Source organism: Synchytrium microbalum, assembly GCF_006535985.1.
Source record: "Synchytrium microbalum strain JEL517 chromosome Unknown SmJEL517_scf0002, whole genome shotgun sequence".
Taxonomy (NCBI): Eukaryota; Fungi; Chytridiomycota; class Chytridiomycetes; order Synchytriales; family Synchytriaceae; genus Synchytrium; species Synchytrium microbalum.
Genome location: NW_022158351.1, coordinates 1,172,041 through 1,188,008, shown reverse-complemented (window position 1 = coordinate 1,188,008; position 15,968 = coordinate 1,172,041). Strand labels below are relative to the sequence as shown.

Here is a 15,968-nt window from a genome sequence, read left to right as displayed (position 1 = left end):
AATTTTATTACTACTGCTACTAGTACTCAGCGTTCCTTCGCCTACTAAGCGTTCCTATGTACAATCTACGGACTAATATCCAGGTCGCTCTATGGCTCTATGAAGAATCGGCCTCATCAGCCTCATTATCCGAATCCGAGTCCAAAAAGTTCTCAAGATGTCGTTCTGCCAAATCATCCTCATCAAGTCCAGCACTACTACTCTTATGACTGGATTTCTTACCCGCCTGACTTGGTCCGTCTGAAACTTCCCCTTCGTCGTCAGCTTCAACATCAGAGACTGTACCAACATTGTTATTGCGTCGAGATATAGAGGGAAGTGGGGTGTTTCCATTTGTTGAAGAAACCTCATCTGTTGGAGGCGTAGGTAACTCGTCGACATTGAGAAGCGATAATGCATTGTCCAGATCATGAGATGATACCTACACGAGAAGGCGGCAGGTGTAAGGGGATTCGAACCTCGTTTTTGCTTTAAGTAAGAATCGACTAGTCTTACTAATACGTTTGCAGTCATGTACGTTGACAGATACAGCAAATTGATTCCACCAGCTGATAACGGTTCACTCATAGAATATACAATACCAGATGGATCTGTGATGAGGAGAAGTGAGGACGTCAATGAGCAGTTGTTGGTTGCAGTACATCCTCCAGGTTTTTTTTGCATTTACCAGACTGAAAGTTTCCCAAATCCACTTGGATACAGCGTAAGGACCATGGTGTAGCGCTGGAATTCAAAGCGTTTTCAGGGAACTCATCCAATATTTCTTCCTCAGCTACCAGAGATATTCCTTCTTCTGTGGCCGTATATGAGAAAAATCGTGTCTCCGAATCATGTTTGCTATTTTGAAACGAAAAAGAGCTTTTGTTAGAACATATCACACAAATGTCTGTCACACATACGTGTATGATATAGAATCGTGAAAGGGGAGGAATAAACCCCGGACTATAGTGAATGGCCTTCTAATCCCGTACAGTCTCCAGCTACCATACACGTACCTGTTGCCAGGATAAAACAAAATCCGAATCAGCTTCATTGCCCAACCATCAATATGATCCCTACTGAGACCAACCAATCTCAACATATGGCCCAACACGAGTTTTCGTCCAAGCCTCCTGACAGTAGTCATCATATCTTCTTTCGCGCCTCCAGGCGGACGAGGCGTAGACCTTTCATTAAAAAACGAATTGCCTAACGGTGTTCCAAAAAGTTCTCCTCCAACACGAGCCGTTCTAGATCCTGACGCCAGACTAGGGCGAATCGTGATTGGTGCAGAGTGAGAGAAACTGTTTGGTAGAGGTGTTGTGGGGTTGCTGGTTATACTCGTTCCCATCAGGTTGACTCCTGAAGGAGTATCTTCTCTCATGTGGCCGTAGAAGTGTGTTGATCGTACGGATGATGATACAGTTGATGCGGTGTCGATATCTAAATCTATGGAATCCAAATCTGCTATTGTGAAATCACTAGCTTGTAATGCTTGAATGACTTGAGGTAATCGTCGTTCTTTGACCTGAAAGGACGAGGTCAGTTGTGATGAAAACTAAGTGGCTACGGCCATGCAGATGGAGAACTCACAAAGATGAAATCAGTCTGATATGTAGATAGATAAAAGATGGATATGCCAGCTTTGGCCAATGGTGCAGTCAGCTCAAGAATGCGCTTTCCGGAGTTGTCTAGGTCGAGGAAATTGCTGTTTAACTAATGGATGCGGACCATACCAACCGTCATTTACACAAAGAGTCACTGTTAATACGTACCGAGACCTCCTTCGGAATCCAATTGCAGTGCTCGAAACACGTGCTTATTTACGAGATATCCTTTGAAACTCTTTTCACGAGGGAAATCCTCTCGAACTGTCTCGACATCTGCAATGATCGATACTTCAAGACTGTTTTCTGTATAAGAGAAGAATGTATCTGGCCTAAGGGAGCGTACGGTTGAAAAAGAAAGGTCAAAAACATTTGTTGATGTTTGGTTTGTAAACAGTAATTTGAAGCCGTTCTGAAGAGGTACCTTCGAAAAAATACATTTTTAATAATAGCGTATACCATAGATGGTAGCTGAGACTTGGGAAAGGTAATGAACTGGTGGTATTTTGATGGTTCGAATGGTTGGTTAAAAGCTGAATGAGGAGCGACGACCAAAGTCCAGTCTACAATGTACCTGCAGCCTGCTACCAGAGATCGTGATAGAGCCCATGTTCTTGTCGATATTCTCCTTCCTCGCCTCCTCGCAAAATAAAAAATTGTTTTTTTGCTGTAATCGAAATTACCATCAGAAAGCAGTGGCATCTTTAAAGCCTAACAACTGAGCCAGTTTCGATACGCGTCAACCCTAAAGTGCTAATGTGGTGAAATCAATCCGGTAAATGGTATTTCCTTGTTCATCTTGCGAAGTTCCATATTTGCATGTGATTGCAGTCAAATTTACAACTATTTCCAATTACAATAAGCACGATCTAAACCCCATTTCTACATATGAGGCACCTTCTTCAAATCATTTACAACCATATATCTAGAAAACGTTATATACAGCCAACGAAACCACACCATTTGACTAGCGTGTTTCAACATAGCACCGACAGATACTCGGTACTGTTCTGATGTCGATACGAATAAGACAGGGAGCAACTCGTCCTTTGCAAATGGTATGGGAATGGGTGAACTTTGTGCTGTAAACAAGTTCCGTAACGGTGCTGCAGAATAAATTAAATCCAAATGCGAGGTGAATTTCCGATAGAGGGGTATTGATGTGAGACTGTATGCTGGTGGTGGTGGATTCTTCTTGTTTGGTGATGACATGTATAGTCTAAAGAATTTGATGAAGGCGCGTCGGTATGAACAAAAATAAAGTCCAAAACGGAAGCTGCCAGTATGGAACTCACTGAGCTCCATGAAACAAGGCACGATGATTTGCATGTCCTGATACTCCATAATCATCAAACGTGATGATGGCACGACATCCATTCTTCATTCTGGATATATGTTGGTTTAGCAGCTCAGAGATCCGTTCTGGCTTCCAAGTACAAGATGGATTGTCTTGTAAGTCCCTACATTCAAAGAGAGATTGAGCCGATTGTAGTCAAATAAATAAAGCCGAGACACATACGGTTCATCCAGACACGTCACGTCCAAAATCCCAAAGTCTCGACACGCCTCATCTAACTCTTTGCGACGAGTAACACCCAGTCCTTGATGATTACCTTCACAAGATATAAAAGATGATTGCGTAAATTACTCCAAAATACGTTCATTCACCCACCAGTTGAGAAACATAGCAGAGCAACAGGAAGTCCATAACTTTTTAATGTACACAGAATCGGCCCAAAGAACATGCACTCATCATCTGGATGAGCAGTAACTATCAATATATGTGGAAGATCTTCATATCTGCCGCCTGCTGGAAGTAGCTCTGCGGGGTGAGTGCGTGAAAGTTTGGATTGATTTTTGGGATAGATGATGTTATAGTATGGCGTCGAGAGGCCATAATAGAGCAAGATCACGGCGCAGACTATTGCCGAAAATGTGACAACTTCGTTCGTGATCAAGTCCATCGGCTATAGATTACATCGAGCTCTTAAAACTAGAGCGACGCAAAGTGCAGTGCAAATCCATGTGTGTGAGGTGCCATATATGAATTAATTTACAAACCTACTATACAAAGTCTACCATTTTACAGCTAAAGGATTGACATCAAATGCTTCTACAGCGTGATATTGCGTATGTAACATTTTGTGTGCCTTTTCTGAATCTTCACCACCAAGCCATTCCCTATAGAGACAACAAGTGTGTAGTGAGTAATCATTGCTACGCTTTTCACGACTTTCACATACTGGCGTTCATACCTGTAAAGTCGCCATATCTCTTGATTGGCTTCAGGTGCTTGTGTTGCCTCCAACGACTTGTATGCAGCTTCAGCATGTGCAACCCATTCTTTACCAGTTCCTGCAGCAGATGACGATGTCGTCATATCTCCTTCTGGTTTAAGCTGACCACCACCATTTATACAACCAGAGGGGCACGCCATGACTTCTACAAAGTGATGATCTGATTCTGCTGTTTGTCGACCGGCTCTCCTTGACACTCTACTACCAGGTGCGGTGACGGTCGTGTTCACACTACCAATCCCATTTGTCGAGTTATTGGGTTGTTTGATTTTTCGTACAAGGTTTTGAATATTTCTAAACCCATAAGCTGCAGCGAATTTGAGTAGTGGCGTATTGGGATCTTGGGGATTTAGCAGACAGACTTCCCAAAAGTCTGAATTCCTACCAGCCTTGATGGCAACACCTAAGGCGTCATTCCCAAGCTCTACATCCCGCGCAGTCAAGCTTATACCAAAAAGCTCATGAGCAGCGTATCGGAATATATAACTGAGATAACCACCCGATGAGTTACCCTCAGCTCCTAATAGTGTAGGCAATCCAAGAGGATTGACTGTACATTTCGTCCAATTCGTTTCAATGTCCATTTCCAGTAGACTGGCAAAGTTGAATTGGTGATTGGCAAACATACGTTCTACTTCTCCGGTTGTCAACACACAATCTACATCTCGAGTGGCGTATACATCCGAGTAAAAGTCTGATCGAGAGGCTTCTAGTTTCTTGTCATAACAGGGCATGACTGATACGTGGTATATAGATGATGCTGGGAGATTCAAATGTGACGCTAGCCAATCTTTTACAAGGGATCCCATTATTTGCTGTGGAGATTTCGTAGATGCTATATATGGTAATATGTACGAATGGGTCTTCTCAGCATAACAAATCCAACCTAGCAAAAAAATGACGGTCAAATTATTGATACAGTTATCCTTTGCGTGCAATACGACATACCTGGACATGCAGAAGCCAGCATGGGAACAGAGACTCCATCAACAGCTCTCCTTCTATACCCAGCGACAAACTCTCTTGCCGATTCCAACAAGCTAAAGTCTCTGGCAAAGGATGTATCAAACATGTACTCGATACCCAGATACTGTCTGAAGAACCAAGCTAGTTTCCGATGAGCTTGTAATACGGGCATGTCGTATTTGGCAGCAAATGAAGCTCGGGATTGTGGAGATAGAGAGATGACTATGGTTTTCGTTGGCAGGCCGGCCTCTCTAGCCAGTCGATTTTGATCCAGTATAGAATACAATTCCTCCTGCGATTGCTGCGTAATGAGGACAGTTTCGGCCGAAGTGATACATCCACTACATGCCAGACAATCATTCAATGTGATTGTTGCCTTTTCGAGACGAGTAGCTCCGGTCTGGGAGATCTCATAGTAGTCGCCAGTATCATCGATACGGATCTCGTTCTAAGCAGTATTTTGGGGTTAGATGGAGCTAATCAACCAGAAACACCAAACAGAAAAAAGTTGATGACAAACTTTAGCAGCGTTCGAGTCTGAAGTTTTCTTGACTTCGACAGGCTTGATACAGGCCTGTGACGGCGAGATAAAGTCATTGAGGTCGGTCAAGAGCAGAGCTCCTGAGAAGTTGTTTGCCATTTGTTGTCGAGATTCTGAAGATTCGAAAGCTCGAAGAAGCTTACGCGCTTAAGCTACGGTGTAGTATGGAAAAAGGACGATATCAGAGGTTGAATTGGTGTCAATGGATGAATCTCACGTAGATCAAAGTATTAGATACCTGTTTGAAAGCTTCATGACTTTTGTTCGACCTTGTAATGCACATCGACGCGACAAAGACAAGTACCAAATATTAAGAATACGTAACGGCCACGCGATAACTCAATTTATCTTAGAATAATCTCTGATTGAAAACGCAGCTTTGAAGTAGCCTCATCTCTAAAATCGCCAAACTTCGACAGACTAACTTCAAGTTTTACATCATATAAAACCACTCGTTCCCCTAACAAGGGAGATTGGAATGAGTTCTCCGGAGGGTGAGGAGGGCCCCAGATCCGCAGACTCAACTCGCAAACGCCAGCACGCTGACTTCGTCTTTGGGACAATATTGGGGGAGGGTAGCTACTCAACCGTGATTTACGCTCAGGAGCCTGCAACTGGCAAAGAATACGCCGTAAAGGTACTGGACAAGCGGCATATCATAAAGGAGAAAAAAGTCAAATATGTATCTATAGAGAAGGACGTCCTAAACAGGCTCAACGAGCACCCATTCGTCGTAAAGCTATACTACTCATTCCAGGACTCACACTCCCTATATTTTGTACTCGAATTCGCAAAAAATGGTGACATGTTGGGCTTTATACGGAAATTGGGTGCTTTTGATTTGGCCGCTACTAGGTGGTATGCTGCTGAGATCGTGTCGGGTGTCGAATACATTCATTCGCACAATGTCATTCATCGAGATCTAAAGCCTGAGGTAACCTTAATTCACGTGTTGGAATCTACATTCATTCGTTACTCTCCTTTCTGTTCCTTGTCACCTGTTGGTCCTGGGACACGTTACTCAGATGCTGACTGCTCTCTCACTCTCCAGAATATACTCTTGTCGGATGATATGCACATAAAAATAACAGATTTTGGAACCGCAAAGATACTAGATCAACCGCAGACACCAATACAACCAACTAGATCATTGTCTGTCGAGGGAGAGGAGAAGCAAAGGAACTCATTTGTAGGAACAGCCGAATATTGCTCGCCAGAACTACTAAACGATAGAGCAGCATCAACAGCCTCAGATGTATGGGCTATAGGAGTCATAATATACCAACTATTAGCAGGAAGGCATGCCTTCAAAGCTAGTAACGAATATCAAACCTTCCAAAAGATAACCAAACTCGACTACGCGTTCCCAGACGGGTTCCCACCAGTAGCTAAAGACCTGGTGTCTAAAATATTAGTGCTAAATCCAGATATGAGGCCAAGCATATCTGAAATCAAACAGCATGCCTTCTTTGAAGGCATTGATTGGGCATTGCTTCATACAACATCACCACCTAAACTAGTACCATTCTTACCCGCTATATCGAATCATAACTCGACTGATCTGGTATCAGACTATGCCGTACAAGGGGATGGGCTAGAAGATGAACAGGGGACACCATTCCAATTTAGTGCTGCTCCGCCGGATATAGACGATCCCTTCCGAAAGGAAGGTGACGACGACGATGATTATGTAGATGGTATAACACCAGCTTTGGGTAACAGAGCTTCAGTTGGAGCAGTGCTAGCCAGTCTGCCAGGCTCGCCGCTACTCACGGCAAATAGTCCGATTAGTCCAGACGGTAGAATAGAGGAATACATCCCATTAGGAGTGACTGGATCACCCACATGGAGATCAAGTGCCGCTAGACCGCCAAGCGGTAATCGACCTGCCGCTCGAAGTAATTCTCAACCAATGACTCCGGAACGGCAAAAAACCCTTGAACGACAACAAACCTCTGTTGTAAGTCCACTGCTACGGCCAAACGAAGTATTAATGAAGTACGCCACAGTAAATAAAAGGAAGGGGCTCTTCTCGAAACGAAGAGGGCTGATACTCACTGACACTCCACGATTGTTTTTCTACGATGAAGACAAGATAGTAGCTCGTAGTGAGGTGCCGCTAGGCCATGGGTTTAGGGTAGAGTTGAAAGATGCTCGTCATTTCTTTTTGCATAGTCCTAGAAGGACTTATTATCTAGAAGACATGACGGGGCACGCTGATGTATGGGTGAGCGCCATTAGAAAAGCAACTGGTTTGTCGTGATAATAGTGGTGGTCTGGTTGGTATATTAATTTTAAAGCCTTTGTAGTAAAAAGTATAGAATTGCCCGTATTGAAACGAGTTTTTGTGGTATTGGCGTATCAAGGAAGCCATAGAAGCCATGGAATCTCTCGGCTCAAAGTTTGCTGAGACAACAAAGTAAAACAAAACAACCAGTTTATTAGAGCTGGTATCATTCGTATTATCGTACTTCCAAGCTAATTGGACGCTGCGGCGGTCAACTTTTACGCTCGAACACAACAAAAGCTAGAGTGAAATATTTGCTACATTAAGGGAGAATTCGACTAGAGACTAGAGAATCATGGTAAGAAATCTTGAATCTACTCTCGAACTGTCTCGTCGTGGTTGTATCAAGTCGAGAACGGTCCGAACGACTGAGATAAAATATCTGCGTGTTGTGCGAGGAGCCAGTGAAATGTTATTAACGAATTCCTTTGCCAATAGGCGTCTAATTATAGGCCTCATAAAAATGGAGTGGATGACTTGGTGCTCCTCACTGATCTTACTGAATCCGCAATTGTCGACACACTTCGAAAACATTACGATTCATCTGAAATTTATGTATGTTCTGATGTAAACAGACTTCCAAAATGACAATTTTCAAAGCATCTACCACCAGGACTGACGATTTCTTCTTGACTTAGACCTACATTGGACCAGTCTTGATCAGTGTTAATCCATTTCAAGACATTCCCAACCTATACAGTCAACAAACCTTGATGAAATACCCTCACAAATTCAGTTATGAGAACCCTCCTCACGTCTTTGCTCTGGCTGAAGATGTTCATCGCAGCATGCTCAAGGAAAAGTCTAATGTGAGCCACGCCGACATACTATACAAATACCATTCTGACCTTGAGTTTTATCATAGCACTGCGTGATTATCAGTGGAGAATCAGGTGCTGGAAAAACAGAAGCTGCCAAGAAGATTATGAGCTATATTGCTGCTGTGACTCCAGCGGATTCGCGCAATAGCGCCGATAATATTAAGACGAAGCTCTTACAATCCAATCCAGTTTTGGAAGCATTTGGGAATGCCAAGACACTACGAAACGATAATTCATCTCGTTTTGGTAAATACATGGAGATGGAGTTTTCGTATAGTGGTGCTCCTACTGGTGGCAAGATTCTTGATTGTGAGTTGTGTCTGAGTAAGATTTTTGGAGGGCATTGATTGAACACCATTCATATTTAGATCTTTTGGAAAAGTCTCGAGTCGTTCAGCAACAATCTGGAGAACGAAACTTTCACATATTCTACCAAATCTTGGCTGGATCATCTTCTGCAGAAAAGAGTCAATTACAACTCTTCGGCCCCGAGTACTATCGATACTTGAACCAGAGCAATTGTGTGAAGGTTAGCGGTGTTAATGACGCTTCAGATTTCAAAGAAGTTCGGGTAGGTTGAGCTCCTCATAGTTGCTTTTAAGCATTTGCTCTAACAAGGTTGACTTTAGGACGCGATGAAATCTGTTGGTCTTGGGCAGACTGAAATCACCGATATTCTACACTTGCTAGCTGGAGTCCTTCATATTGGTAATCTGGAGTTCACTGATGGTTCAAAGGATGTCTTGTCGAAAGTCAGCAATCATGAAGGTTTGTTGTGGTTGCAATCTTGCTTGAATCAGATTTCTGATATGTCATTTCAATCATTTTGCTAGTTTTGGCTATTGCTGCTGGGATTCTAAAAGTACAACCAGCTCAATTGGAAAAGGCTCTTGTCAACCGAACCATCTTCACCAACAATGAACGTATCTCAACTCCGCTCAAGCCCAATGAAGCAGCACTTGCCCGAGACTCTCTAGCCAAAAACATTTACGCCAGAATGTTTAAGTGGATCATTGCTCGTTTGAATGAAAATCTGGCGTCTTCTGAAGCGAAAAGCTCCAACACAATTGGTGTGTTGGATATTTACGGCTTTGAGATATTCGAGAGAAACTCGTTTGAGCAGCTCTGCATTAATTATGCCAATGAGAAATTGCACCAAATCTTTATCGAGTTGAGTTTGAAGGCTGAGCAAGAAGAGTACGTCCGAGAAGGCATTCCTTGGCAGAATGTGCAGTATCTGAACAACAAGCCGTGTTGTGAATTAATTGAGAAGGTAGGGACCTCGGTCATGGTTCTGATCTTTAAAACACTGGTCTAAAACTACTTTTCATAACAGCAACATCATTTAATTGATTTGCTTGACGAGGAGTGTGTAATTCCAAACGGTTCTGATGCGTCATTGCATGACAAGCTGCTGAAGAACTTGAAGGGCAAACCTCATTGGGTGCAGCCTCCCGCATCTCAGAACTCACAAAAGATCTTTCAAATTGCTCACTACGCCAGCAACGTAACATATGAGTGCTCTGGCTTCCTTGAGAAGAATCGAGACACGCTCTTCGTTGACTTGGTCGAGCTTATGAACAAAAGTTCGATGACGTTGGGTAAAACACTCTTCGCTGATGCCATGCCAGACAAAAATTCCAAGAAACGTCCTGTTACGGCTGGAGCTCAATTTAGAGTAAGTGCTTTGAGTATTGGCAAATCCCGATGTGTGATCCGACCAATGCTGTCTCTTTAGACTCAAGTTGGTGCTTTGGTGACATCGCTAATGTCGTCTGTCCCATACTATATTCGATGCATCAAGCCAAATGCTACGAAGTCAGCCAAAAGGTTTGATCAAGACCTAGTTGTCGTTCAAGTACAGTAAGAGTCAATCTGTAGCGTCAGTAGTTCCGGTCAGCGATGCTAAAATTGTGTCTTAGATACCTTGGACTGCTGGAAAATGTTAAGGTCAGAAGAGCAGGGTACGCATTCCGTCGCTCCTTCAATCTCTTCTTGCAACGTTACAAGATGTTGACCTCCACTACTTGGCCATTCTATCGTGGTGACGAGTCAAAAGGCTGCAGTATCATCATGCAGCATCTCAGTATCGCAGCTACTGAATTCAAAATTGGCAAAACCAAGATTTTCGTCAAGTCTCCAACCACCATATTCAAACTTGAAGAGTTACGTGATGCAGCTGTCGAGAAACTGGTTGTCAAGATCCAAAGGACTTATCGGGCTTATGTTATGAGACGATGGTTCTTGGAATTACGAGCTCTTACACGTGAGCTTGTGTATGGTAACAAAGAACGTCGCAGAGCTAGCTTGGAACGTAAATATAGAGGAGAGTACATTGAAATCAGGAAGGGAGATTTCCAGTCCATTATGAAGAGACACGGAGACTCGAGAGTCTTGTTTGCTGATAATGTGAAGAAACTGAACCGGTCGTTCAAATTCGATCGTAGGGTGCTAGTCATTACCGATAAGGTCTGATGTGTTATTGCAATGTCGCGTTATGAACACACACCCATTGACACTGTTTTCAATTTTAAAGAATATTCATTGGTTTGCCTTTGAAAGTGGCCGACTTTCCCATCACAAGTTCCTTCTGCAAGACCATCTTACGGGTGTTAGCTTGTCAGAATATTCAGACAATTTCATGTGCATTCACGCTTCTAGAGCAACAAATGGAGGGGCAAGGCAGTCTTTGGTATTCGAGAGCGAACACAAGACAGAGATTACTGTTGCACTCAAGGAGCACTTTAGTGCCAAAGGTCGTGACACTCAGCTTGAATTCAAATTCGTCAACAGGTACGGTGTATGTCGACACGAATTCAAAGACATTGTCGTTTCTGATCTTTCTTTGTCGTCAGTATCTCATTTGAATTCGAGAAGGGCCAAACTCGTACATTAAGGTTCCAGAAGGGCACCTTTCTACCACTGAAAGTCACTGGGACTGAAGCAGTAGTATCTGTAGAGGCTGGTCTTCCGAAGACGACAGGTGAAGTAGATTGCAACGCACATTGGCCCAACCAAGAATTCTAACCAGAATCGGGTCTTTTAGATATACACATGGACTACGTACCAATGAAGCATCGAAAGGAAGGCGCAACCCATGTTGGCTCGTCCTCACGCACCCTGGCTACTTCAAATGAGACTGTATCGCAGACTCCAAGACCAGTATGGGCCAAAGCAAACACACCATCAAGTGCCTCTGAAGATGCCAAGAACAAACCAGAACCATACATGCTGAAAAAGATTTCCTCCAGTCCGAATGCAACTATTAGTAAGTCATTTAATGCTCCTCCAGCCAGTAAGCCCCAGTATACCCCAACCACCATACCAAACACCCAAAGGCCAGTTATCACAAACAATGCCACTCAAATAAAACCAGTGAGCGCACCACCATCAAACACTGTTGTTCCTCAGGCTCCTGTGAAGAGACCAGCTCCACCACCGCCAAGAAAGACTGAGAAACGAGTGAAGGCTATATACTCATTTGAGCCTAGAGCAGCTGATGAGCTGAAGATTGTTGAAAATAAGGAATACGTATATGTCGGAGAAGCTGACGCTGGGTGGTCTCGTCTCAAAGACACTGTCTCGAGCCGTGAAGGGCTAGTACCTAGTAATTATTTTGAGCCATTGTAAGCAAGTAGAGAAAAACAATTGATGTGCAGGTGTTGTAATAGCTGTGCTTGGTCAAACTACTTTAGATAAAGACAAGACATTATATCTGCAGAAAGTGATTGCGCCATGTGAAAGGAATTCATGCAACGCTCGAATCCTTAGGGGCAATTGGTTCGCAACAACCGGTATTCTGTGATTGTCTGTTTGTTCATAGATACAGTATGATGTGTCACATTTATCTCATCTTATCAGCAATTCCTTTATAAATGGTGACTCAAGGAATATTGTTTCTTGTAGACTTCTACTCTAGAATTGCCTTGCCTCTATCTTCATTTCGACCAGATGTGAGATGATAATTGTCAATCAAGAATCTATTAACTAGTGGACGGGAGATATCGTTTCGATTCTCTTGTTACGTAATTCGATTAAAAACCAGAAACACAACCCCCAAGGAACGGACTTACATGGTTCGATGCCTGACAATGCACTATCCAGAGAGCTGCACGTTGCAATATCAGCATGTCCTGGGAGACTTTCTCGAGGCACTGACGTGCTCGCTTCGAATTTGCGTACTGTACGAGCAGTATCAGGAGACAATGCCGAGAGAGTCTCTTTGCGAGTTTGCCACTGGGAGAAGTCTATCCATTCTACTCGAGCTGCACGGGCCTGAGAAATTGGATGGACGACATGAGAATTTGATGCTTCGGAGATGCAAAAGACAGATAACCTCAGCTGAATCCTTTTTTTGATACTCACCTGAGCGAGTTTGAGTTCCCAGCCCTCCTGAATATTCAGTGCAAACTTGTAGGCACTAAACAACGCGAATGCAGCCACGGGAATTCCCATACAACCACCTCCGATAAGAAGGACACCGGCCTCACTGTGGACAGCATTCCCGAGTTTCGTCGCGACAGACTCAGCAGTGAAAATGAGCGTGAAAATAATTCCGAGACCTATTGATTGGAATATCATACTTAGTGACAGCAAATCGTGAAAATAACAAACTAGTGTCAAACAGTTCAAAATCGTTCATTTCACTCACTTAGTACAAAGCCAGTTGACCAGAGTATCACATCTAGAAGGTGAAGGTTAGAAATAGCGAAAACCATGCTGCAATAACAGATTTCTTACATCGATTTTCTCGAGCAGAAGCGGCAAATCGATGCCAACGAGATGGTAAGGATGTCACAACAGGTACAGCATCAGGAGCCTCGTCAGCGATATCAATTACAACATCATCTAACTGCTGTGCTGATGGTGGCTTTTCAGCAGCATCCGCAGAAGGATCCATTCGTTTGAGTAGATGATTACGACTGATTTCGTCAATGTCGACGGATGCAATTGACTTGTCGCATGTCAATGCATTCGTGACTTGTAGGACAAGTAATAGTACTGATAGCAGTAGGATGGATAGGTATAGACCTCCTCGATCCATCGTTGCTTGAATTATTCTTGTCTTGAAGCTTGAGAAATGAATTGATTGAAGAAAAAAAGGAGTACAAGTTTGACATGTCAAAATAAGACAACCACGAGTTTGATGTTGTAAAAGGATTCATCATGATGCTTGTGTTCTTATTGGTGATCAGCCGTTTCGTAGAGGGGTCAATGGAAGAAATAAACAGAGTTGCGGCGACTTTCGCTTTAAACAAGTAGACATGCTCGCGATATTCACCAAGAGATGAGGATTTGAAGCGACGTTCTTGTTGATTCCATATCCACGCCTACTCCAGCCTTGAATCTTTTGGGAAAACTCCTGCGTCGGAGTCGCGTTGCAGTGATGGTGTATTCAAAGGTACAATATGGTGCAACCATCTACTTCACTATCACAAACACTCCTTTGTAATCGCTGACTCAGAGAACATTGTTGCTCGTTAACATCTACTCTTGGATTTCCTTGCCGCTATCTTCATTCCGAGAAGAGGTCAAGAATCTATCAGCTAATATACAGGCTTTGTGCCCTGTATACTACGTCTCGAAATATGCAACCGACGCCACAAACACGCTGAGGCTACTTTACCAAATCTATTTAGATGTTTACACCTCGCATACTTGTAATAACGATTTTTACAGCCGTTCAAATATGCAGGAGATGTTGGTGATAGCTCATGCCCAGTGCGAGACAGTTAAGTTTCATTCTGAGAGAAGTCGAAAGTAAAGTACTGACTCAACCATTCATGAGTTCCTGATTGTCATGTCAGTGTGCTCATAATGAGGTTGGTGATATATATCAAAATTTACTATAAATCGAATAAAATTAGTTTTGTCTCAGACTACAGTCAGTTCAAGCAGAACCAAGAGGCTTACAATGTCCATATCCCATTCCTGACAAAGGATCACTACGTGAGGAGCTAGACCTGAGAATCTCTGAATGTGCCATACGATTCTCTTCAGTTCGTCGCACTGATAGTGAAGTGTCGTGAATTGGTTCAATAGCGGTGAGATCAAGATGAGGGCATGATCTAGACAAGCGACTCTCGTATCGAGTTTGAGTTTGGAAACCGTCAGCCAGATCATGACTCGAAGAAGATCTGGACAAGCGGCTCTCGTATCGAGTAAGAGTTTGGAAGTCGTCAACCCTCCCAATCTGAGGCTCGCAGCGGACCTGACATAGAAAGTTAACAAGCAGTATAAGTTAATAAAGAAATTGGGTTTGGCAACGGCTTCCATTGCTTCTTACCTGAGCACCATTGTGTCGCCTGTTCCGAAGAGAGCTCACCACTTTGCCAACACCAGACACCAGAATTCCTGCGGGAAGAGCTCGAAAGACAAATTCAACCATAGAGTCTTGAAGAGATTCAGATAGAGGATGTTTGAGGTAGACTGTCGAGTACACTAATGGGCATAGAATTCCAGCGCCAGCACCTGCGAAAACGATAACAGTGAACTGGAGTTCTTCTTGAAATTCAGAATTCACAAATATTAATAACAAGTACTAGCGAGAGAAGCCGCTCCCCAAATTAAGACAGCTAAAATCGAGATTAGAAGTCAGTGTCGGTCAAAAAAACAGCTCTTTCCTCACCTTGATTATCTCGTAGTCTAACACCAAATCGATGCATATGATATGGTCCATATGGAATAATATCAGTAGACTGTGGAATATTGATTCTCACATCTCGCGATGATTGTGATGGACTCCTCCTCGGAGTTTCTTGCATTCGTTTGATTAAGTGACGACGAATGATTTCATCAGCATCGACCAGACCAGTTGACTTGTCAAATCTCAATGAATTTGCGACTTGAGGGACCAGTAACAATACTAGCAAAAGTGCGGCTGATGAATGTGGACTTTGAAACATCGTTGGTTTACAAATATGATTGATTTGAAGGGTTCGAAGCAGAGTTTTGGTAGGAGCGTTTTATAGTGATGGAAACGTCGTGTTGGAAAAATCTCAATTCTTTCATCGTGATGGATACTTCGTAATGAAGACATCGCGATAGAAACATCGTGATGACTTTAACATCCCACAGTTCATGGAAGATGGCAGCATCGTTTGACATTTTGATCTTCCCAAAGACTTGGCTTGTCGCAATTGAGGGCCCTAATACCGAAAACTCAATCGTCGACACGCAAGAGTGCATGCACAAGTCAACCTCTAACGAGGAAGTCTACCAGAGAGCTGCCTTTTTTTGCATAATCAGCAACAAGGCAAGGCTAAAGTCACCACATGTTTTGCAACTGCTGAAAGATTTGAACAGGGTAAAAAAAAATCAAAAAAATCTCCAAAGCTTCGAGATAGCTTGGATGTCTCAAATAGAGTAGAATAAGGTTTGTTCTAATAGTTGAATCGTGTTTGTTGTGATGAAAACGTATCCAACAAAAGTGAACATCAACATCACAACCAGTAAGATAGTGATAGCATT

The 15,968-nt window shown here is 43.1% G+C and overlaps 3 protein-coding genes across 3 annotated transcripts; 1 reads left to right on the top strand and 2 right to left on the bottom strand.

Annotated features, from left to right (window-relative positions):
- Positions 1–97: 97 nt before the first annotated feature.
- Positions 98–2,196, bottom strand: SmJEL517_g00733 (uncharacterized protein; the record flags this gene model as incomplete). Its single annotated transcript, XM_031166662.1, has 8 exons — positions 98–421; positions 496–590; positions 668–837; positions 996–1,507; positions 1,573–1,670; positions 1,755–1,918; positions 2,011–2,081; positions 2,161–2,196. 8 exons carry the CDS (start codon positions 2,194–2,196, stop codon positions 98–100), a joined length of 1,470 nt encoding a protein of 489 aa, XP_031027611.1.
- Positions 2,197–2,468: 272 nt separating this feature from the next.
- Positions 2,469–5,489, bottom strand: SmJEL517_g00732 (uncharacterized protein; the record flags this gene model as incomplete). The annotated part of the gene is made up of 8 exons (XM_031166661.1): positions 2,469–2,805; positions 2,882–3,046; positions 3,106–3,199; positions 3,259–3,553; positions 3,674–3,767; positions 3,842–4,769; positions 4,832–5,297; positions 5,370–5,489. 8 exons carry the CDS (start codon positions 5,487–5,489, stop codon positions 2,469–2,471), a joined length of 2,499 nt encoding a protein of 832 aa, XP_031027612.1.
- Positions 5,490–5,868: 379 nt separating this feature from the next.
- On the top strand, positions 5,869–12,128 carry SmJEL517_g00731 (uncharacterized protein; the record flags this gene model as incomplete). Its single annotated transcript, XM_031166660.1, has 14 exons — positions 5,869–6,324; positions 6,442–7,617; positions 8,116–8,232; positions 8,316–8,486; positions 8,543–8,807; positions 8,867–9,069; positions 9,128–9,266; positions 9,332–9,771; positions 9,835–10,176; positions 10,237–10,361; positions 10,421–10,967; positions 11,035–11,291; positions 11,354–11,481; positions 11,545–12,128. 14 exons carry the CDS (start codon positions 5,869–5,871, stop codon positions 12,126–12,128), a joined length of 4,950 nt encoding a protein of 1,649 aa, XP_031027609.1.
- Between the last annotated feature and the right edge of the window lie 3,840 nt (positions 12,129–15,968).